The sequence below is a fragment of the Capricornis sumatraensis genome, chromosome 8 (assembly GCF_032405125.1).
Source record: "Capricornis sumatraensis isolate serow.1 chromosome 8, serow.2, whole genome shotgun sequence".
Lineage (NCBI taxonomy): Eukaryota > Metazoa > Chordata > Mammalia > Artiodactyla > Bovidae > Capricornis > Capricornis sumatraensis.
Window position 1 is genome coordinate 110,018,781 of NC_091076.1, and position 22,504 is coordinate 110,041,284.

At 45.9% G+C, this 22,504-nt stretch overlaps 1 protein-coding gene across 1 annotated transcript in view; it reads right to left on the reverse strand.

The window, feature by feature from the left end:
* Nucleotides 1-831: 831 nt before the first annotated feature.
* The window catches only part of KCNJ16 (potassium inwardly rectifying channel subfamily J member 16), a 61,777-nt gene continuing 40,104 nt past the window's right edge, over nt 832-22,504 (reverse strand). Inside the window, exon 2 of the mRNA XM_068978669.1 lies at nt 832-2,172. Coding sequence (XP_068834770.1) covers nt 832-2,073 — 1,242 coding nt within the window. The 5' untranslated portion in view covers nt 2,074-2,172. The remainder of the gene's footprint in view (nt 2,173-22,504) is intronic.

Here is a 22,504-nt window from a genome sequence, read left to right on the forward strand (position 1 = left end):
CTCGTCACCGACCTGACAAGACTCGTGGTTGCCTTACTTCTGCTCTTCAACGTAGAGCCACTCCTTAGAGTCAATCACCCAGGGCGTTTGAGAGAGAAATCTTTCTCTGAAAAGTAATGCCAACGTTTCTTCTGCCTTACGGATGAGATAAATAGTAACTGCTAGCCCTGTTTGATCATTCCCTGGCAAGTGGCACATAGGCCCGTCAGAATTTGGTGATAGGTTACTTCTTATAGACACATTCTCTGCCAGCTGATACCAAGACCCTGGGAGGGGTAAACACGATGACTCAAATGGGTCGGGTGAGTTCACAGTGAAACAGCTCAACACCACACGTTTCTGAAGGCGCTCCTTGCACATCTTGATTGTAAGACATAAGGTTTTTATAGGCAGCTCATTACACTATCAATTTGGATATGTTTAACATTTTATCGTCCGTGCTATTTTCCTTTCTACTCTCAATTATTATTTGTCCTCGTAGCCTATCTTTGTTCCTTATTACTGAAATATTATACTTCCAACTGATAATACAAGTGTATGGAATAATTAAAAGAGATGAAATTTAATCAATTAGGCTTCTTGGTAGCCTCCCTAAATACAATAGTTGCTAGCCAAAAAAAAAAAAAAAAAAAAATTAAACAGTTGTATATAATGTAATGTTTAGATATCTTTTATCAAGCTTAACCTGCTCTATTTATCTTTCATCACCATCAAAGATAGGTGTCACATTCTTCAAAAGCTCTGTTTATATATAACTACTTGCCTTACGGTGATTGGCTAGAGAGAAAGAAACGCTGGGTGGTAGGTAGCCGTCACCGTTAAGATTCAGGACTACATTTGGGATTCCACGGAAATCCTATTTAAAGTCAGCAGGGCCTTCTGGTACGGGGCTTCCTTACATTCCTCGGGGGCAGAGGGGGTGGCCTCCTCTGGGTTTTCCGAGCTGCTGACAATGGCCACGGCGCTGAACGACCTTCTTCTGACCTTGGCGTCGGGCGGGGCCTTCTCCACGCCGTTGCGCTGCTGGTCTTTCCAGTCGAGCTGCTTGGCGCTGCAGAAGGGGGCGTAGACCTCCACGCTGCCCTCGAACTGCAGGCAGTTCACTTTGTAGTACTTCCTCTTCACTTCCAGGACGTCGTGAAACCTGTGGCCCCAGAGGATTTCCCGGGGGACGTACGAGCTCCGGGACTGGTGGGACGTCCCGGTGGAGTCCCCGGTGTAGATGAACGTCACCAGGATCTCAAAGTTATCCCTGGCCACGGCCTTCCGGTCGAGCGCGTAGAGGGGGCTGTCGCGGTCGATCTCGTGCACGACGGTCACCGGGGTGACGAGGATGATCTGGTCGTTGAGCAGCCTCAGGTCCTTGAAGAGCATGGTCACGCGCCCCTCGCCGTCCTCCGCGTAGCGCAGCAGCTGCGCGCGGACCGTGCCCTCCACCACGTGGTTGGGGCGGAAGTCCCCGATGCGCCACATGAGGCAGAGCTTGCCGTCCCTCATGCCGACCAGCGCGAAGTAGCTGAACCGGATGGTCTGCGCCCGCTTCCTGGCCGTGGCCATCTTGGCCAGGGCCGCCCCGATGATGAAGGTGTTGATGACGCAGCTCAGGACGGACTGCAGGATGACCGTGAGCACGGCCACCGGGCACTCCTCGGTGACGCAGCGGTAGCCGTAGCCGATGGTGGTCTGGGTCTCCAGGGAGAAGAGGAACGCCGCAGTGAAGGAGTGGACGTTGTCCACGCAAGGCGTGGCGTCCGGGCCGCCGTTCTGCAGGTCGCCGTGCTGGAAGGCTATGAGCCAGAAGACCAAGCCGAAGGTCAGCCAGGAGAGGACGTAGGACAGCGAGAAGATCACGAACATGTGGCGCCACTTGGTGTCCACGAGGGTGGTGAAGATGTCCACCACGTAGCTGCCCCACTCCCCGAAAATGTGCTTGAAGTACACGTTGCAGCTGCCGTCCTTGTGCAGCAGGCGCCGCCTCGCTCTGCGCTTCTCGGCCAGAAGGTGCTCCGGGGTGTACCCCGGGCACTTGGGGTCCACGCTGACGATGGGGTAGCTGCTGCCGTAGTAGCTCATGCTCGCCAGTGCCCTTGGGGGTATATCCGGGCGACCGCTGGGGAAGCAAGGGTCCTAGGAGCGCGGCTATTTGCGAGCTTGGGTTTTTTCACTTCAAATCTGAAAAACAGAAAATTCCACACGCTTCTTTAGCTTTCAATTTCCGTCTTTAGAGCAATTGGCCCAATTCGAAGCAATTTGATGCCGTCTGAAACAGCTCAGACTTCATCTGAACGGCAGAGACATTAAGTATCGATCACTCATTTCAGTTTAGAATCCAGCTCAGTCATTACAGGAACAAAATATGCAATTAGAGAAAATAACATTTTTATATATGCATAAGGCTTCAGCAAACACTGTGATTATCCCAAATGAGGCCTCACGGCCTCTGCTGACCCAACGTTAAAAAAAGAAGAAAAAAAATTGTCTTCATTTTGTAGACGCTTCTGGCCTGAGGACATTTAGAAAACAAAACAATCTATAATGTAAAAAGGCAAAATAGAATTCAGGTATTTGTCCAGCCATCTTAGAGGCTTTCTGTTTAAGTCAGATGGTTTTCCTTAGAAAAAGGAGGCAATTAAGAGTTTCTGTGTTCCGAAGGTTGGTGAGCAGGGAGGAATTGGGAGACTGGGGTTGACGCACATACGCAATTGCTATGGTGTATAAAATAGATAACTGATGACCACATCTGCCTAATGCACTGTAGTGACCTGAGGGGGAAGGAAGCCAGAAGGGAGAGGATATGTGTACACTTGTGACTGATTCCTTCTGCTGGACAGTAGAATCTAACACAGCAATGTGAAGCAACTGTGCTCCAGTAAAAAGTAACTTAAGGAAAGAGGGGTTTCTATGCTACTGTTACAACGAAACTTACGTACAGCTTGTACCATAGATGGTCCCTGCCCTCTGTGCGTGCAGCCTCCTGTCTCTTCCACGGAGGTATTTCTTCCTTGTGTATTTCCCAGGACAGAACAGAGCTGACAAGGATGCTATTTCAGACTCAACTGCTTTACCCTAGCCTCCTCCTCTAGTTTTGAGAGGAGGAAAAAAAAAAAAAAAATCTTTCTTAACCCTAGAGGAGTTAAAACCACTCCCAGGTAAGCTTTCAATAAAGTATAAAATTGCTCCTGCCTTTGTTTCAAAACATCCATCCTTTTTTTTTTTACTTCTACTGTCTTTCTTTCCTTTTCTCCTCTGACACTGGAAGCTCTTCTCTTTCTGAATAGAAGCCGAAGATTTGCCAAGGCCGCTCCTCTTGCTTCCCTCTTAAAGGGAGCGTGCCGTGGTTGGGCCCTCTCCCCCGGCTCTTCACCGTGTTCCTAAGGTTTTCACACCCCTGCCTGAGCAAAGGCGTTTTCCTCCCTCCAAATTCATTCGGTCTTTAAAAGATCAAGTTATATTGATACATACAGTTATTATTGCTTTCAGCATCTTCAATATAGGTCAACGGCTTCCCAGCTCAAGTCTGAAAGTAAGTTTGAATAATTCAATATTGAATGGTCTTTAGTTATTTCTCTGCCAAAAACGCCAAGTCCCTGGGGCCCAGGGCTAATGTTCAGTAGTTTCTAGAACCTGTTTTCCACATCATCTACCTGTGCCAGGTAGGGGAGAGTGGAGGAAGGGGGAGACGTTGCACTAGAGGATCCTGTTGCATAAAAAATTTCACAGGAATAAATACTATTCTAGACATTGAGACACCTCCACCTTGAAACCAACCAAAGAAATTAATCACCAAGTATTTATCCACTGTGAAAGGGAGGAACGAGTTAATCCACCCCCCACCTCCCAAGTCAACAGGCATCATTTTTCTTCTTCTCCAGGGACCAGGCCCACTTTACAATAAGCACTTTGTCCGGTGGCCCATTGTGAGGATGGACACTCTGTCTACAGCCAAAATGTCCTGGGAGGCATGTCCAAGTTCTCCCCATCCATCCGTCTGCTTCTGGCGGCTTGATCCATCAGCCTTCAGATCTGCCTTGATTAGTCATGTGTCTTTGGTCAGCTCTTGAACTGCATTTTGGGGAGACAGCCACATACTTTCAGGATATGGCCCATGGCTGAGCAAACACATCCTGAAATGTTGGAGGTAAAATACCCCATGCCTTGTGACAACCTAGAGGGTGAGCTGGGGCTGGAGGTGGGAGGGGGGTCCGGAAGGAGAGTCATGGGTGTACCTCCGGCCGATTCATGCTGAGATACAGCTGAAACCAACACAATATTGCAAAGCAGTTATCCTCCAATTAAAAATACATTTAAATTAAAACATATATATATTTCCACAAAGGTTGCCCACAGGATACGGGGTTCTGTGTAGATTTGTCTGATGTGCCTCGGATGGACATCTTACAGACAGGAAGCTATTCGAGGTTGCCAGTTCCTACTCCCTCCTCTGATCCTTAGAGCCATGAGAATGCGACAGTCTCATCAGAGGCCCACAGGACTGCAGATTAAGAAGCCAGTTCAGAGACAGGGCTCTTCTCTTCATCCATGCTCCCTTCTAACCCAGTTCCTTCCAGGGAACTGCACCCATCGTGAGAGTCGTAAATTGAGAGCCGCTGTGAGACACTCTGCTCTTTCCTGCTGCCAGAGGGAGAGAGTTTTTCCTTTGAAATGGCATTTACTTGGCATCGCTCGGAGTTTCAGTAGTGCCAACAACTGTTATAAACAAGCCCTTTTTAAAAATACCTTCCACAGTATGCTAATTGGTGAATGAAGTTTCAATTAATACAAGCTACAAGTGAGCAAATGTGAATCTGTGGAAAAATTATTTCTGCATAATGTGACAATGTGAGGGATACAGGTTAACAGCTGTGAAAATTCTGTTCCCGAAACCATCAGGTCTTCTACTGTGGTTTATTATCCTGATCATTCATTTCAACTTATCCAGAGAAAAGCGTTCAGATTCTGTTTAAATGTGTACAGTTTATTAATCTATCCTTCAATTTTCCCACCATGTGAATGACACATTTCCTAAAAGGAAATTTCTTTTAAGCTAAATGTTAGATCGTAGCCAAACTGATGTATTTAGTGTTTACCATTTTTCAGCCTGCACCATGTGCTAAGATGTTTACAAAGGCCCTGTTGTCCAAATGGCTAGAAACAACGTAGGTGTTTTTTATTTTTAGTCTCTTGTTTCATATGTTGTGTTAACTTGAGCACTTTTCTAGTAGTTTATGGATAAAGAACAGAGGATAAGGTTTGCTGACTGACTGAACGTTTCGATAGTTAACATTTGTTTTCCTCAGAATTAAAACTGGGCTTTAAAATGACCTGAATGCTTTCAAAATCATCTTGTCCCCATCAATTCCATCATGAAAAATTATTTTCAGGGCTTCCCAGGTGTGCTAGTGGTAAAGGGTCCACCTGCCAATGCAGGAGACACAAGAGACTCGGGTTCGATCCCTGGGTCGGGAAAGTACCGTGGAGGAGGAAATGGCAGCCCACTCCAGTATTCTTGCCTGGAAAACCCCCTGAACAGAGAAGCCTGGGGGACCACAACCTATGGAGTCTCAATAAGTTGGACACAACTGAGCAACAAACCACTGAAGAGAGCAAGCTATCTGCAGTGCTCCTGCCTGTATTTTCTTTTTGCGTGCTTTATTCCTTGGTCTCCTAAAACTAACGGTGGCCATTTCATTGCCTGCAAAACTCCTTTTTTTAAAAAAATAAAAATGGAAATTTGATCACTGAAATAACAAAATGGTGGGCTATAAAGTTCAAAAACAAATGCTAGATCTAAGGTCCCCATTTCTACACCAGTTTCAAACTACCTTGCCTGGCGATTAATGAGAGAGATAGGAAAGGCTCTTCAATGTTACATGGGCTTTATCCTGACGTGGAGTTCTTTTATAGATGTGGCTTGAGTAGGAGGCAACACACAGTGAGGAGGGTGGATCTCCCTGAAAACAGCATCCAAGTTCATAGCAATTTACAAAGAAACTTAGGAGGGAACTGCTGACACATAGGTGAGAGAAAGAAAGTTAGAAGGGTGAGGAGATCCAACCTTGATAACAACTTTTCTCCAACCTTGCTCATTGTGCTAAGTCAAGACATTAAAGTTCCTTGATCTGCTCTGACTAGTGACATCTGCTGTTAGGCCCCAGGTTTTTCAGATCTTGGTGTGAATTCAGGGAGAAACCTTTACCAATAAAGTGCATGGGCTACAGAAGTTGGCACAGTGGTAAAGAATCCACCTTCCAAGGCACAGGAGACAGGGCTTCCATCCCTGGGTCGAGAAGATCCCCTGGAGGAGGAAATGGCGACCCACTCCAGGACTCTTGCCTGAGACATCCTATGGAGAGAGGAGCCTGGCAGGCTACAGTTCGTGGGGTCACAAAGAGTTGGACTCGACTGAGCTTCAGAGCATGCACATAGAAATGACAGGGAATATTTTCAGCAAAAGGAAGGAGCAGCCTGCATATCTGTCCCCTATTCTCAACGCACAGAAGCGCGTCAGTCAGGCTCACCAGTTTTAAAGCAGTTCTGCCATTTTGCTATATACTCTCAAACTCAGTCGTTTACCAGGCAGAATGCTCTGTAAATAGTTCTTCAGGCCTAAGCTTCTCAATAGCACATTGAGTGTATAACACAGTGGCTTAGACTTTACAATCCTCTGTCACTTTTGTAATAAAATTTGATCCAGTCACTAGCATCTACTTAATATAAATATATGAATAGCAACAGTAATCATATCTGTATAATTGGAGAGGCAGAACCAATAAAAGTCTAAAATATCTTTGATAAAATTCACTTATTCACATCTGTGGCCTTTGAGATGAGCAAGCCCTTTCCTTCCCACGTAAGTGACTTTCATGAAGTTGTCCAGAGTCAAGTTACTTTCCTGGCAAAACCATTAGATGGGGTAAATTTTAGTGGAAACGTGAGAGTTGACAGGGTAGAGATTAGAAATAGTGGCCTGAATTCTCCATGAAGGTCATGGTCTTTGAGGATCTGCTCGTAGGAGTCGGGGGTGGGGGGGGGGAGTTGCAGAGGGGAGAGGGAGTTCAGGAGAGGTGTGATCCAGGGGCACGTAGGTGGGCTCTGGTTGGTGAAGAGGCAAGAAAGAGAGATGTTAATGAGTTAGGAGAGAACCCAAGAAGCTATTTTGCACAAACTCTATCCCACAACTTCTTGCCTTGGAATTAAGCCTGAGCCTGACCTTGCCTGGAATCATCAACAAGACACTCAGGTGCTCTTAGGAGGGCCTGACACTCAGTCACTGAATGTCTGCTTCACCCACTGCCTGCAAGACGCTGCTTGCCCTCCCCCACGTACCCCCTGTCTGCCTGATTTCAGTGTCTCCCTTGCTGACACACCCACACCATTTCATGGTTCCTTCTCAGCTGCTCTCACATCCCCCAGGGTAGCCGTGGCTACATACTGAGCTTCCATTCCGCCTCTGTGCCCTCTCCCCTCCTCCCCCTACCCCTCCAACCCCGGTCCAGCTTCTCAGTAACCATGGATTTTACCTCTTCCCAGATGGAATCTTACAGCTTCTCTTTCTGAATCAATTTACAAACTTTTATGCTGAATAGAGGGGGTTTCATATTCAGCATCTCCTTAAGTTCACTGATAACATACATGTTAAATATATATATTAAATATATAAATACATATATATTATAACATCTGTTATAATATGTTATCAGCAAACTTAAGGAGAAGCTGAGAAGGGAGATGCTGGGAACATGCAAAATCTAATCCAGATGATATCTCTATTAGCTTATCTGGAGATCCTTTTTTTCAGCCCACTTTTCCTTTGGGCTTCCCTCATGGCTCAGATGGTAGAGAATCTGCCTGCAATGCAGGAGACTTGGGGTCCATCCCTGAGTTGGAAAGATCCCCGGAGGAGGAAATGGCAACCCACTCCAGTATTCTTGCCTGGAGAATCCCATGGACAGAGGAGCCTGGTGGGCTGCGGTCCATGGGGTCGCAAAGACACAACTGAGCGAGTAAACAACAGCAAGGCAGACGACGCATGGTCCCCAAGAGACGTGGATGTCATCACTGCTTCCTACCGCTAAGCCACCTGGGCCATTTCTCTGTTCTTCCGCCACTTCCCCAAAACCCTAGGGGCCGAGTCATTTCCTTTCATCTTTCACAACTATTCAGTTCAGTTCAGTCACTCAGTCATGTCTGACTCGTTGTGACCCCATGAACTGTAGCCTGCCAGGTTCTTCTGTCCATCACTAACTCCCAGAGCTTGCTCAAACTCATGTCCATTGAGTCAGTGATACCATCCAACCATCTCATCCTCTGTCATCCCCTTCTCCTGCCCCCAATCTTTCCCAGCATCAGGGTCTTTTCAAATGAGTCAGCTCTTCACATCAGGTGGCCAAAGTATTGGAGTTTCAGCTTCAACATCAGTTCTTCCAGTGAACACCCAGGACTGATCTCTTTAGGATGGACTGGTTGGATCTCCTTGCAGTCCAAGGGACTCTCAAGCACCTTCTCCAATACCACCATTCAGAAGCATCAGTTCACAACTACTGCCAAATAGAAAATCCCCTAGACCTTGTTCTCAACATTCACACACACAGACACACACACCTATGTACATGGTACATATACTTACAGCTCAGTTTAAGAATTTTATTGCTATTTACTCTGAGGAACCAACCTAAAGGAAACAAGACTGACAAGCTCAGCAATGTTAACAAGTTAATTCTCAAACAGCTTATCATGCTGTCTTCTGTTTTAAATGCTATGTACCCGCATTGCTGAGGCATCTCTGAAGGTATTTATTGTTTTTATCTTGAAAATAAACCTGTCATCCCATCTTGGTTGGGTGTCAGCCCTTGTTGCTTAGAGTTTACCTTGAGTTGGACCCAGATTCTCATGGATATCATGAGATCTTAATGTCTCTTTGAGAGACCACAGTTCAATTTCCCCTTGTTGTATAAGGAAAGTCCTTCCCCAGTGGTCTCTAAAACTCTCCAGTGGAAAATTTGTATTTTTTTCTTATTTTGCATTTTTTTGAATTACTTTTTTTAAAAAAATTGAACTTCTGCTCCGTGCTTGACCTACCCACCTTCAAGAATGAGCCAGGCACCTTTGTGGTGCTTCCCAGGTGGCACACAAATCGTACAGAGCCTCCCGTGCAAGAGACACAAGGGACTGGGGTTCGGTCCCTGGGTCAGGAAGATCCCTTGGAGGAGGGCATGACAACCCACTCCACTGTTCTCGCCTGGAGAATCCCATGGACAGAAGAACATGGTGGGCTACGGTCCATAGGGTCACAAAGAGACACACGTGACTGAAGCAACTTAGCATGTATGCATGCACCCACCTTTGCATTTGTGAGTTGGGCATTGATAAATAATAAAAGGAGACGATCACGGAGAGTGTGGAGTAAATACCACAGAGAAAGCAAGATGAGTGAGGGATCTGGAGAGTGGCTGGAGCCCCAGGGGCGGCGCTGTTTCCCAAGCGGAGCAGAGCAGGTCAGGCCCAGGAGTTGGCACCAGGGCTGAGAGACCCTCAGTCCTCCTGGCTCCTGCTGTGGGTGACGATGCTCTCAGCACAGGCCCCTTGCCCTCTTTTGTCTGTTTGCATCATTCTCCTTATTAAGGCTCTCACTATTGCTAGCTGTAGGCTGGCTGCAGTGTCCTTTGTTCTTGGTTCTTGGTTCTCACAAGAACCTACCACCACAGGAACTCATCTGTGTTTTTTGTTGCTGAATTCAAGCTTTCCTGATTAGGTAAGAACCTGGGTTTACCTGGTTTCCACGATGACCTTCATCTCTTGTCACTTTCATCCAGCGTGATTATCCTGAAATGTAAACAACCCTTCTCCCGTTACAATGGGGTATGGTCCAAGCTCCACAATACAGTCCTCCAGCAGTGAAGTTAGAGGGCGGAGATATGGAGATCAAAAAACAAAAAATGTCTGGCACTAAAAAGTGTTTACTAGAACTTGTTAAAAAGATGATTGAATGATTAGAAATGTGGTTCTCCACACATGCTATTATATTTTTATTTCAAAGATAAAATATAGGGGTTTCCCAGGTGGTGCATTGTTAAAAAATCCACCTACTAATGCAGGACATGCAGGAGATGTGAGTTCAACCCTTGGGTTGGGAAGATCTCCTGGAGAAGGAAACAGCAGCCCACTCCAGTATTCTTGCCTAGAGAATCCCATGGACAGAGGAGCCTGGTAGGCTATAGTCCATGGGATGGCAAAAGAGTTAGACATGACTTAACAAATAAACCACAGCATAAACACACACACACACACACACACACACACACACACACACACGCATATGCATGAGTGTGCTCAGTTGCTTCTGCTGCTGCTGCTAAGTTGCGTCAGTCGTATCCAACTCTGTGCGACCGCATAGACAGCAGCCCACCAGGCTCCTCCATCCCGGGGATTCTCCAGGCAAGAACACTGGAATGGGTTGCCATGTCCTTCTCCAATGCATGAAAGTAAAGAGTGAAAGTGAAGTCGCTCAGTCGTGTCCAACTCTTAGTAACCCCATGGACTGCAGCCCACCAGGCTCTTCCACCCATGGGACTTCCAGGCAAGAGTACTGGAGTGGGTCACTATTGCCCTCTCCGCTCAGTGGCTTCAGTTGTGCCCAACTCTTTAGGACCCATGGACTATAGGCCACCAGACTCCTCTGTCCATGGGCTTCTACGGGCAAGAACGCTGGAGTGGCTTGCCATGCCCTCCTGCAGGGGATCTTCCTGACGCAGGGATGGAACCCCTGTCTCCTGCATCTCTTGCATTGGCGGGCAGATTCTTTACTACTAGCACCACCTGGGAAGCCCATGTATATGTGTGTGTGTGTATAATTTGAACTGTTTCTGGAAGTGAGTTGGCTGCGTGTGACAACAGAATGTGAATCTGGCACAGTTTCAGATCTAGCAATTTCACCGGTAACAGTTTATCCTGAAGAAACCATCATGAATGATGAACAGAGAGACACAGCTCATTTGTAGGGCTCTTTGTAGTAGCAGATTTTGGATATGGCTTACTATCTAATAAATGTGGGCTTGTTTCATAGGTAATGCTACAATTGTATCATGACTCATTACTTTTAATGTAGCCATTAAATGTGATAGAGTAGAAGCATGACAGAAAAAATAGAAAACATATTGTTTGGTGGAAAAAAATGAAAGAGAACTATAAAACATCTTGTACAATATAATTTTTTTAAGTTTAAATACATTTAAACATGGAGAAAAGACAAAATGATATAAAGAAAATATGGGTTGTGACCCTCTCTGGTATGATATACTTTTTCTCCCTTTTTTCCTTCTAATTTGTCTAGCTACACTTTCTAAAATTTTACAATGAACATGCATTCCTTCTGCAAAAAAAAAAAAAAAATCAATAGGTATTTTCAGCTGGTACTTTGAAGCATCCCGATTCTGAGGCTCCTTATAGAGAAAGGAAACCAATCGCTGTCTAAAACCATTTATTAGAACTTCTAAAAAAGCAACTATAAATAGCCCAGAGAGGCTGACAGCATTACAGACGTTCAAAGTCAGACACTGATGCTGTAACTTTTGCTGGAACAATTCACAGAAACAAATATAGTGACATTTAATTCATCTAAGTAAAACCAGATCTCATTTAAAACAAGGAAGTGGGGGAAGAGAGAGTTGGGTCAGATTTGGCTGCTGGAGAAACCGTGAAAGCAGCTGGCCACAGATCAGGGCTATACACAGCAGAGTTCAAGTTCAACAGGCATCTGAAGTGGTTCCTCTCCCTCAGTGCCGCCTTCTCTCCCTTCCCCATTCCAAAACCTACTAAACTGCCGATGCCTGCACTGCTTGGCTGGTATACTCAAGTCTGTTTAAAGGATCGTCTTTCATCCTAATATTAACAATCGCTTTGGAAAGAAAATGTTAACCATTGTGCCATTTTTCAACTTGACTACTTTAAGGTCTATGTCAATGAATCTTCAAGACACAAGGAAATGGCCTTTTGAGACAGGTGAATTTGAAGAAGGCAGTTAGATACTTATGATGCTGTGGTTCACTCACTGAGCCCTGTCTGACTCTTTGCAAGCCCATAAGCTACAGCAGGCCAAGCCCCTCTGTCCTGCACTATCTCTCGGAGTTTGCTCAAATTTATGTCCATATCCAACCATCTCACCCTCTGCCACCCTCTTGTCCTCTGCCTTCAGTCTTTCCCGGCATCAGGGTCTTTTCCAACAAGTTGGCTCTTCGCATCAGATGGCCAAAGTATTGAAGCTTCAGCTTCAGCATCAGTCCTTCCAGGATTGATTTCCTTTAGGATTGATTGACTGGTTTGATCTCCTTGTTGATTGGCCTAAAGAGCTGGCCCTAACCAGTTCTTCATAACTCATCTCCAGGAATCTAAAATCTCCTTCAAATACCCCTACAAACAGAAGGGTATGAGGGCTGTTTCTTTGTTCGCTTTTGCATTTCAATGTTTATTGGAGTATAGTTGATGACAATGTCATCTCAGTTCCTACTGTACAGCAAGTGAATCAGCTACACGGTTATGTATATCCCCTCTTTTTTGGGTTTCCTTCCATTTTAGGTCACTACAAAGCTTTGAGTAGGGTTTCCTGAGCTATATGCTAGGTTCTTAAGTTACCTATTGTATATGTAGTACTGTATATACACCAATCCCACTAGAGAAAAACAAACATCATATATCAATGCATATATGTGGACTCTATTAATAGAAAAATGGTACAGATGAACCCATTTGCAAAGCAGAGATGGAGACGTGTGTTCTTTAAAGTGTAGTCTATTATCCACCTGCTTCTGAGATTCTAGGGAAGCTTGTTATGCCTGCAGATCTCCGGGTCCCACCCCCATCACTCTGCTTCCATCCCCTGCTCAGCTCCCTCGTGGACCGTCACATAGTCTCACGACTGAGATCTACTGTCTTGAAATTTCAAGAACCGAGATGCTGGGTTCTAACAGACATGACACTGAGCCCAGAGGCTTGATCTCGAGCAAGACTGTGCACTTCTGCCTGTTAGTCCCTGAGCCTCTGCCTGCCCTCGCGAAAAGCGGCAGCTCACAGCTTGCTAGGAGGAGTAAACGAGCTATGTCCCCAAACCTGCTTTCACAGTCCCTGGTATTTAATGAGGAGTTAACTGCAGTGCTCGTAACTATGGCTACAGTCCATTCAAGTATCGATCCAAATGAGGAGAGAGAAAGAGTGGAGCATGGACCTAGAGATGATCGTAACTAAGTAAAGTAAGTCAGACAGACAAAGACAGATGTTGCTTATATGTGGAATCTAATTAAAAGGGATTTAAATGAAATTATTTACAAAATGGAAACAGACTTACAGATTTCAGAAACAAATATGTGGTTACCAAAGGGAAAACATGGGATGGGCATAGGGATAAATTAGCAGTTTGGGGTTAACATACATACACCACTGTCGATAAAATAGATAACCAATGCAAACTTACAGTATAGCACAGGAACACTACTCTACAGCCTGTAAAACCTATAGAGGAAAAGAATCTGAAAAAGAATGGATGTGTGTATAACTGAATCACTCTGCTGTCCACCTGAAACACAGCTTTGTAAATCAGCAATACTCCAATAAAATTAATAAAAAAGAGTGAGAGGTTGAGACTTATCTGCCATTTCTCTTTTTCTAAGAATGGTTAGATTGTCAATTTCCATGTTTGTTTAAAAGTTCCCTCCTAGCACATAATTGCCTTGATAAAACTTTCAAGGCTTCCTATGTAGCTCAATGGTAAAGACCTGGCCTGCCAACACAGGAGACGAAAGACACGTGAGTTTGATCCCTGGGTCGGGAAGATCCCCTGGAGTAGCAAATGGCAAGCCGCTCCAGTATTCTTGCCTAGGGGATCCCATGGACAGAAGAGCCTGGCAAACTACAGTCCCTAGGGTCACAAAGTTGGACACGAATGAAATGACTTAGCATGCCCACAGCCTTCCAGGAGCCATGCCAGAGTAGCCCAGAAGAATCACAAGTATCACTCAGAATAGAACCCATTTCCTACTAGTCACTCACATTGCTTTTTAAACAGCAGGTCATCTGTGACCGACCTAGGATGGCTCCCATGTAGCCTGATTTGGGAGCTGCATTGGTAGAACCTAACTGCCTGTTCCAAAGGAAACAGGTGTTATGGGAAGTGTGTGTGCTGTCATGCTTGACCTTCTCCAAGCTTGGTATGCATGGAATTCCAACCAGAAACCATGTCTTATCTCTCTGTGGTTATATTCCCATTTTGTGAGAATCATCTGCAAATTATCTTCTTCTTCTTTTTTTTTTTTTTTTTACACTTACAGAGAGTCTGTTTATTAATCTGTTCAATCTTCTGGGTATCATTGAACTCAAAAATGTCATTTGCGCATGGACCAGGAACTCCTTGGATAGCACCTACTGTGTCTTTGACCTTTAAATGATTGAGTGTCTGTTCTCAGCTGTCAAAATGAAAACTCAGGACATCTTTACTGGGAAGGAAAACAAAGCAACTGTGATTGGCTCTTATTTCAGTTCCTGTTTTCCTTTGTGGATACAGTCAGATGGAGATGGTCTTCAAATAAAAGACAAATGATTTCTCTAGGAAGATTTGGATAGACAGGCCATGGAGACAATACCTTAAGCTGTGTGTTGCTTGTCACATAAGATTAGTTTTCTATTAGCCTGAGTCTTTTCAAAGACACTTGGCAAAAAAGCATTGCCACTCACTACAGAAAACAGAAGATTTAGGTAGCTGGCAGAAGTTAGTGCGTTTGATAGACTCTTGAGTTTCCATGTATTTCATTTCCTCTACTTCTCCTCTGATTGTGCTTCAGTTTCCACTAGAGTGCTACAGAAGAAGAAGAAATCACCCTACCTAAGGTGGAAGGTTAGATTTCACTACCTGTGAATGCCTGTACAAACAGGGGAGACCCAGGTTAGCAATGTTATGTTAATCGCTCAGTTGTGTCCGACTCTCTGCAACCCCGTGGACTGTAGTCCATCAGACACCTCTGTCCATGAAATTCTCCATGCAAGAATACTTCTCTGAAGGGTATAAGGGGGAATCTCCCCAACCCAGGGATCAAACCTGGGTCTCCTGCATTACAGGCAGATTCTTTACCATCTGAGCCACTAGAGATTAGCAATACTTAGCTTAAAAGGAGAAGTGATTCCTCCAGCTCCATTTTTGTTTTTCTTTCTCAAGATTGTTTTGGCTATTTGGGATCTGTTGCATTTCCATACAAATTGTACACGTTTTTGTTCTAATTCTATGAAAAATGCCATTGGTAATTTGATAGGGATTACATTGACTCTGTAGATTGCTTTGGATAGTATAGTCATTTTCACTATATTGATTCTTCCAAGTAAAGAACATGGTGCCATCTCTCCATCTGTTTGTGTTGTCTTTGATTCGGCAACCTAGATGGGTGGGATGGGGGTAGGTGGGAGGGAGAACCATAAAGAAGCAGATCTAAGTATGCATATGGCTATTTGCTTCATTGTACAGCAGAAACTAACACAACATTGTAAAGCAACTATGCATGTTAAGTTGCTTCAGTTGTGTCAGACTCTGCAACCCTATGGATTGTAACCCACCAGGCTCCTCTGTCCATGGGATTCTCCAGGCAGGAATGCTGAAGTGGGCTGCCATTTCCTACTCTAAGAGATCTTCCCTACCCAGGCACTGAACTTGGGTCCCCTTTGTCTCCTGCATTGGCAGGCGGATTCTTTACCACTAGTGCCACCTGGGAAGCCCCAAGACAACTATACCCAATAAAAAAGAAGAAGAAGAAGTGATATGTTCCTAGCATTTCTTGGGTGGGAATAGTCACTGGGTTGAACACTGGGGAGTTGAGTCTAAAGCAGATGGGTGCATTTTCCCCTTAAATCTCCAGGTAAGATGTAAAGTCAGTCTTTCCTCTGCCCTGTAAAAGGCTCTATCCTACCAATGCCTGTAAGGAGCTGGAAAGGTAATGAAAACAGCCTCTGTGTATTCTTCAATGCAATCAACCTTTAACTAGGTTGGCACGGGGGGAATATTCCCAAGGATTATGAGGATGATTACTGCCCTTGAGCTGATATCAATCTTGCCAAGGACACCCCACAAGCTCTGTCAAGACAGGCCCCTGAGGGACTTCTCTGTTGGTCCACTGGCTAAGAATCTGCTTTGCAAGGCAAGGGACGTGGGTTTGATTCCTGTTCAGGGAACTAAGATTCCACGTGCCGAAGAGCAACTGGACCCCCACGCCGCAACTAGAGTTCAGAATATGAAGGTGGCGTCATGTTGTAGATCCAAAAGAAAGGTGTTTAGGTTTGAGACCTCTCCCAGCATTTAAGCCACAAAAGGCACCTCCTCAGGGGTTGACTTTTGTACTTAATACTTGATTTTCTAGGCAAACGAAGAAAGATGGTGGCGTAAATAAACCACAGGAGGAAAGAAGTGAGAAATCGATTTGCATTTGGCTTGGAATAAATCACAGGCTCCGAAAAGCATGCCCCATTTCTGTACATTGCTGGCTTGTAAAATGACTTTCTGTTCCCTGAATTCAAGCTATCAGAGAGGCAGGATGTAATCAAGGGGAACATTCTGGGTAGTGGAGCAAAAGGTGGTTTATAAATTTTTATTTTTAATTCCTTGGGCTAATTCATCCAGCAAATAATCTGTGGAAATTCAAGAGGTACTAGGCTTGAACAAATACATAGATCCCCCTCATCCAAATCAAAATTCATTTTTAGCCAAGAAAGTACACAGCACAGCGACGTGGAGAGAGATTTCCAATATGTTTTGAAAATTCCACAATTTTTAGCTACTGATTTTATTAAAAATCATTCATAACTATGTAACTGTAGCTGTCTTTCATTTGAGGCTGACTGGAGGAGGTGATGAAGAGCATCTTTTCTCTGGTAACAAAATAACTTTTGGCTTTGACTTAATCAAAATGCCAGCTTGCATCCATGTAAGGGAGATAACATTTCTGAAAAATTCATTCAATTGATGAGCCTTGGCGGTACTGCAGAAGTTTAAAATCTTAACAGAAAGAATATGCTATAAACTAAAATAACTGTTTCCCCTTCATAGAATCTAGGACCAGAGGAAGAATTATTGGTTTTTTAACTGAGAAATGTAAATATCATTGACAATTTAAACTCCCAAGCCTCATGCAAATTTCCCATAGAAAAATAGACTGGATGCCCTTGAAAAAAATCAGAAGCCTGCCCTCAAAGACATGAGTATATTCAACAGCTTGTGAATATACTCATGCCAGCTTCCACACCCACATTCAAGAGAGTAGATGCAATAGGTTGAGGGGATATTTGCTCTCTTAGTCATTTGGATTTGGCTACCTGGCACCACAATCTTGTGAATTCCACTCCCCAGTACCACCAACCAAGAGCTGTCATTTGCTTCTTAGGTTCTGGGTCCCAGGGCTGAGACCCAACATCTATGTCTGTGCCATCAGGCCTAGCTGGCATCCACCTCCTGTCCCCTGCAGGGCCATGCATGACCTCTATCCTTGTCATCTGAATCTAAGAACACTCTGTCATGAAGCAACACCATATGTGTAGGCATATACCCCCATTCCATCTCCACAAGGAGACTTTACTGTCAGCTCAATAGAACAGCATTAATCAAAATCTCAGCCCTCTAATAGGTGATGGCAGGTGGTTGAGTGATGCATCCAAGGAAGCCCCACCCACAGGCCCCATGCGATGCTCATCAAGTCCTTCAAGGCGCTCCCAGCCTCCACTGCCAGTGACACCGGCTCCTCCAACCTGCTGGGTCTCTTCTCGAGGGTCCTCAGTTCTGGGGCACTCTTTCCTAGTCCTAAGAGCAAGTCCCAAATTCCTGTTTTATTATACCTTCTTTTGGTTTGCAAATTAACAAACTAAACCTTAGAGAAATGGAGTTGTTCACTACCCATCATAGAGGTTGAAAGTGAAAGAAAGGATTGCAGCCCAGGTCTCCAAAGCTAGGTTCTAGGTGGTATATGAGAGTGAATGTCATCATCTTGGGTGTACAGATCCTTTGTATACAAGGCTTGAAGCAGGTTTCCTAGAATTAAGTGTGCTATTCCTATTAAAAGCCAAGACACCATTTTGCCAACAAAGGTCTGCATAGTCAAAGCTATGGTTTTTCCAATAGTCATGTATGGATGTGAGAGTTGACCACAAAGAAGGCTGAGTGCTGAAGAACTAATGCTTTCAAATTGTGGTACTGGAGAAGACTTCTGAGAGCCCGTTGGACAGCAAGGAGATCAAACCAGTCAATCCTAAAGGAAGTCAACCCTGAATATTCATTGGAAGAATTGATGCTGAAGCTGAAAGTCCAATACTTTGGCCACCTGATACTCATTGGAAAAGACCCTGATGCTGGGAAAGATTGAAAGCAGGAGGAGAAGCAGGTGACAGAGGATGAGATGGTTGGATGGCATCACTGACTCCAGGGACATGAGGTTGAGCAAGCTCCAGGAGATAGCCAATAGATGGACCTATTGGACAGATGGCCAATAGTTGGTGTGCCGCAGTCTATGGGGTCACAAAGAGTCAGACACGACTGAGCTGTTGAACAACAATGACAATGCTATTCCTGTAACTCTAAGCACGCAGGTTGTGGGAAAATACTTGAGCATCTGAGGTTGTTTTTTGTGCTTTCCTGAGCTATGTCTAGCCACTCCACTGATAAGATCAGCCCTTGATGTGCACACAAGCCTCAGGGACGGTCAACCAGCAAAGCCACCTGACGGAAGCACTCAGAATGGAAAGAGGGCCAGCAAGGGAGGAGGGCAGAGGAAGCCCAGCACTGTGTTGGGGGTGGGGTAAGGCCACCCATGAGAGCAGACTGGGCGATGCCTTTCCACGGAGAAGAATGTTCCCAGTTGTGAGATGACAGGGCCCGCGGGTGGGTTGGAGGGAAGGCCTGTTGCTTCTGGACTCCCTTTGGAATTGAGCCGCAGTGTGTGAACACAAAGGGAAAGTAATCCCATATGGGTGACGTCACAGAGCGCCCTGAGGAGAGGGAAGAGGGTAAAGCTTCCTGCTGCTCGGGTCCAAGGGACACAGGCTGGTTTGGGCATCAGTTCCTTCTGCAACCAGAAGCGTGACTCTTGTTTTTCCTAAGTGCTGGGTCTTCGCTGCTGCGCAGGGCAGGCTTCTCTGTAGCTGCGGCAGGTGGAGGCTCCTCCTTGGGGTGGTTTGTGCGCTTCTCATCGTGGTGGCTACTCTTGTGGCAAAGTGCGGGCTCTAGGGCACGTGAGCTTCAGGAGTTGAGGCTCCCAGGCTCCAGAGCACAGGCTCAATAGTTGTGGCACAGGGGCTTAATTGCTCTGCACCACATGGGATCTTCCCAGGTCAGGGATCGAACCCGTGTCTCCTGCATTGGCAGGTGGATTGTTTACCACTGTGCCACCAGGGAAGCCCAGACGTTTGGCTATTAGGTCCATCTGTTGAGCCCATGTGTGTGGTCAGTTGTTTCAGGCATGTCTGACTCTGTGCAGCCCCATGGAGTGTAGCCCGCCAGGCTCTTCTGTCCATGGGGATTCTCCAGGCAAGAATGCTAGAGAGGGTTGCCATGCCCTTTTCCAGGGGATCTTTCTGACCCAGGGATTGAACCCTGGTCCCCTGCATTGCAGGGAAATTCTTTACCATCTGAGCCACCAGGGAGGGATAGACAATTCTTAAAAGAGATAGAAAGGAACTCAGCAGGGAGCACAACTCCGATACACAAACTAACGCACCCACCCAGGACCACGTCTCCTCTAGATGGCTACAAACCCCCGAAGGTAATATTCCTCTGCCTTCTCATCCCAGGGCCAGATATGAAGCAACTTGGAACCACCCTTATCACCCAGAGTTCTCCTAAGTCATTTGAGCTCGCCAATACAAAGCCGTCTGGCCTTTCCCACGCAAACCCCAATAGAAGCCAGCTGTGACCTGCCCTTGACCTTGCTGCTCTCTGCTGCCTCTCCACCCCCTCCTGTCCTCCCCACATGGTTTGCGCTGCACGCCGCATACACCACGGGCCTCAAGGACCTTCAAGTCCATAACGCACTTGATTTTTCCCTGAGACTCATGGCCACATCTGACTGCCCATTTCATAAAACAATACAAAGCAATCTAAGGGTGGGATGAGAGAAATCACATTTCCATCTTCAGTGCAAAAGAAGTGCCCCCGAGGGAAGAATGTACTATGTTCCAGTCCAGATGTTTTTAGAGGGGAAGGAGTGCCTCTTCCACTGCGGAGATTCACCTTACAGCCCTGTGCATGGAGGACTGCCATGTTCTGAGCCTTGCAGCCTCAGAGGTCATCATTAAGCCTGACGCAGCAGCTGGAGGTGGAATACGGCTGGCTATGCTCACAGCTGCAGCCTGTGGGCCTGGGGAGCTCCGAGGGTCAGTCCCATGGTTGGGAGCACATATTTAGAGAGAAGCACATATTTAGTGATGCCGTTCTAAGAACCAAATCTAATGTGTGTGGACTGAGAGGCAATAGGATGGCCAGAGCCCAAAGGTCAGTGGTCAAGGATTTGGGATTGTCCACTGGCGTGGAACACCGGCTGTGCTTGGAGGGAGGCCCCCCAGTGACTGTGGACGGACAGGGATTCAGCGGGGCTGAGGGAGGGTAGTGTGGGGGGAAGGACTCAGAGGGCTTTCGTGTTCATGTCTTAGCCACATAGTGAGAGGCCGACAAGGATAGGGAAATACAGAGCTGGGCAGTTCAGGAGAAGCTGGACTTCCCTGGTGGTCCAATGGACAAGAGTCCGCCTGCCATCGCAGCAGTCACAGTTCGATCCCTGGTCCGGGAGGATCCCACATTCTGCATCACAGCTAAGCCTGCACGCCGCAACTACTGTAGCCCCGTGCCCTGGAGCCGGAGCTCCGAAACCAGAGAACCCATGGCCCTGAGAAGCCGCCCTGCACCCAGGGAGCAGCCCCCACTCACTGCAGTTAGAGAAGAGTCCGGGCGGCAGCAAAGACCCAGCACAGCCAGAAACAGATGAACACAAACAATACACACTTTAAAAAGAAAGGTGACCCACAGAGATGTTATGGGGAGGGAGGTGGGAGGGGGTTTCATGTTTGGGAACACACGTAAGAAGTAAAGATTTTAAAATTAAAAAAAAATAAAATAAAATAAAATGCAAAAAAAAAGAAAGGTGAGTGTGGGCAGCAGGTAGACACCGAGGAAGGTGATCGCTCACATCAAACAGGTATGGATAAAAGCAACTGAACCTGTGTGTGGAGCTGGGCTTCAGGATGGGGCACCAGACTGCGGACGGACAAGGGTTGCATACTATCCCTAGCGTGAACAGAAATGCTTCTTATGTGCCCGCACTTTACCTCTGTGAATTTGTTTAACTTCCTTCCAAAGCCTGTGAACTAGGTATTAATACCATCCCCATTTTGAGGATGAAGAATTTTTTAACATTTATTTTATTGGAGTACAGTTGATTTATAATGTGTTAATTTCTGCTACTGGTACTGCTAAGTCACTTCAGTTGTGTCCGACTCTGTACGACCCCATAGACGGCAGCCCACCAGGCTCCCCCGTCCCTGGGATTCTCCAAGCAAGAACACTGGAGTGGGCTGCCATTTCCTTCTCCAATGTATGAAAGTGAAAATTGAAAGTGAAGTCGCTCAGTCGTGTCCGACTCTTGGCGACCCCATGGACTGCAGCCTACCAGGCTCCTCCGTCCATGGGATTTTCCAGGCAAGAGTACTGGAGTGGGGTGCCATTGCCTTCTCCGTGTTAATTTCTGCTGCACAGCAAAGTGATTCCATTATATATATATACACACACACATTTTTTTTTTTAACAAAAACTTACTGGAGTGCAGTTGATTTACAATGTTGTGTTACTTTCTGCTGTACAGCAAAGTGAACCCGTTATACGTACACATGTACCCACTCTTTTCTAGATTCTTTTCCCATATAGGTCATTACAGAGTATTGAGTAGATCCCTGCGCTGTACAGTAGGTCTTTACAGCTATCATTCTATATATAACAGTGTGTATAGGGGAGGGATAAATTGGGGATTGGGGTATATATTTTTTCATATTCCTTCCTATTATATTTTATCACATATATTGAATGTAGTTAACTGGGCTTCCTTCATAGCTCAGTCGGTAAAGAATTTGCCTGCAATTCAAGAGGCAATTCCTGGGTCGGGAAGATCCCCTGGAGAAGGAAACGACAATCCACTCCAGTATTCTTGCCTGGATAATCCCATGGACAGAGGAGCCTGGCGGGCTACAGTCCAGGGCTCTCAAGAGGCAGACACGATTTAGCAGCTAAACCGCCGCCACCACCTGCGCTATAGATTATGGCTTTGCTTACCCATTCTAGACATGATAGTTGGCAAGGGATGAAGAGGGGCTTCCCTGGTGGCTCATCGGTAAAGAATCTGCCTGCAGTGCAGGAGACTCGGGTTTGATTCCTGGGTCAGGAAGATCCCCTGGAGGAGGGCATGGCAACCCACTCCAGTATTCTTGCCTGGAGAGTCCCATGGCAGGA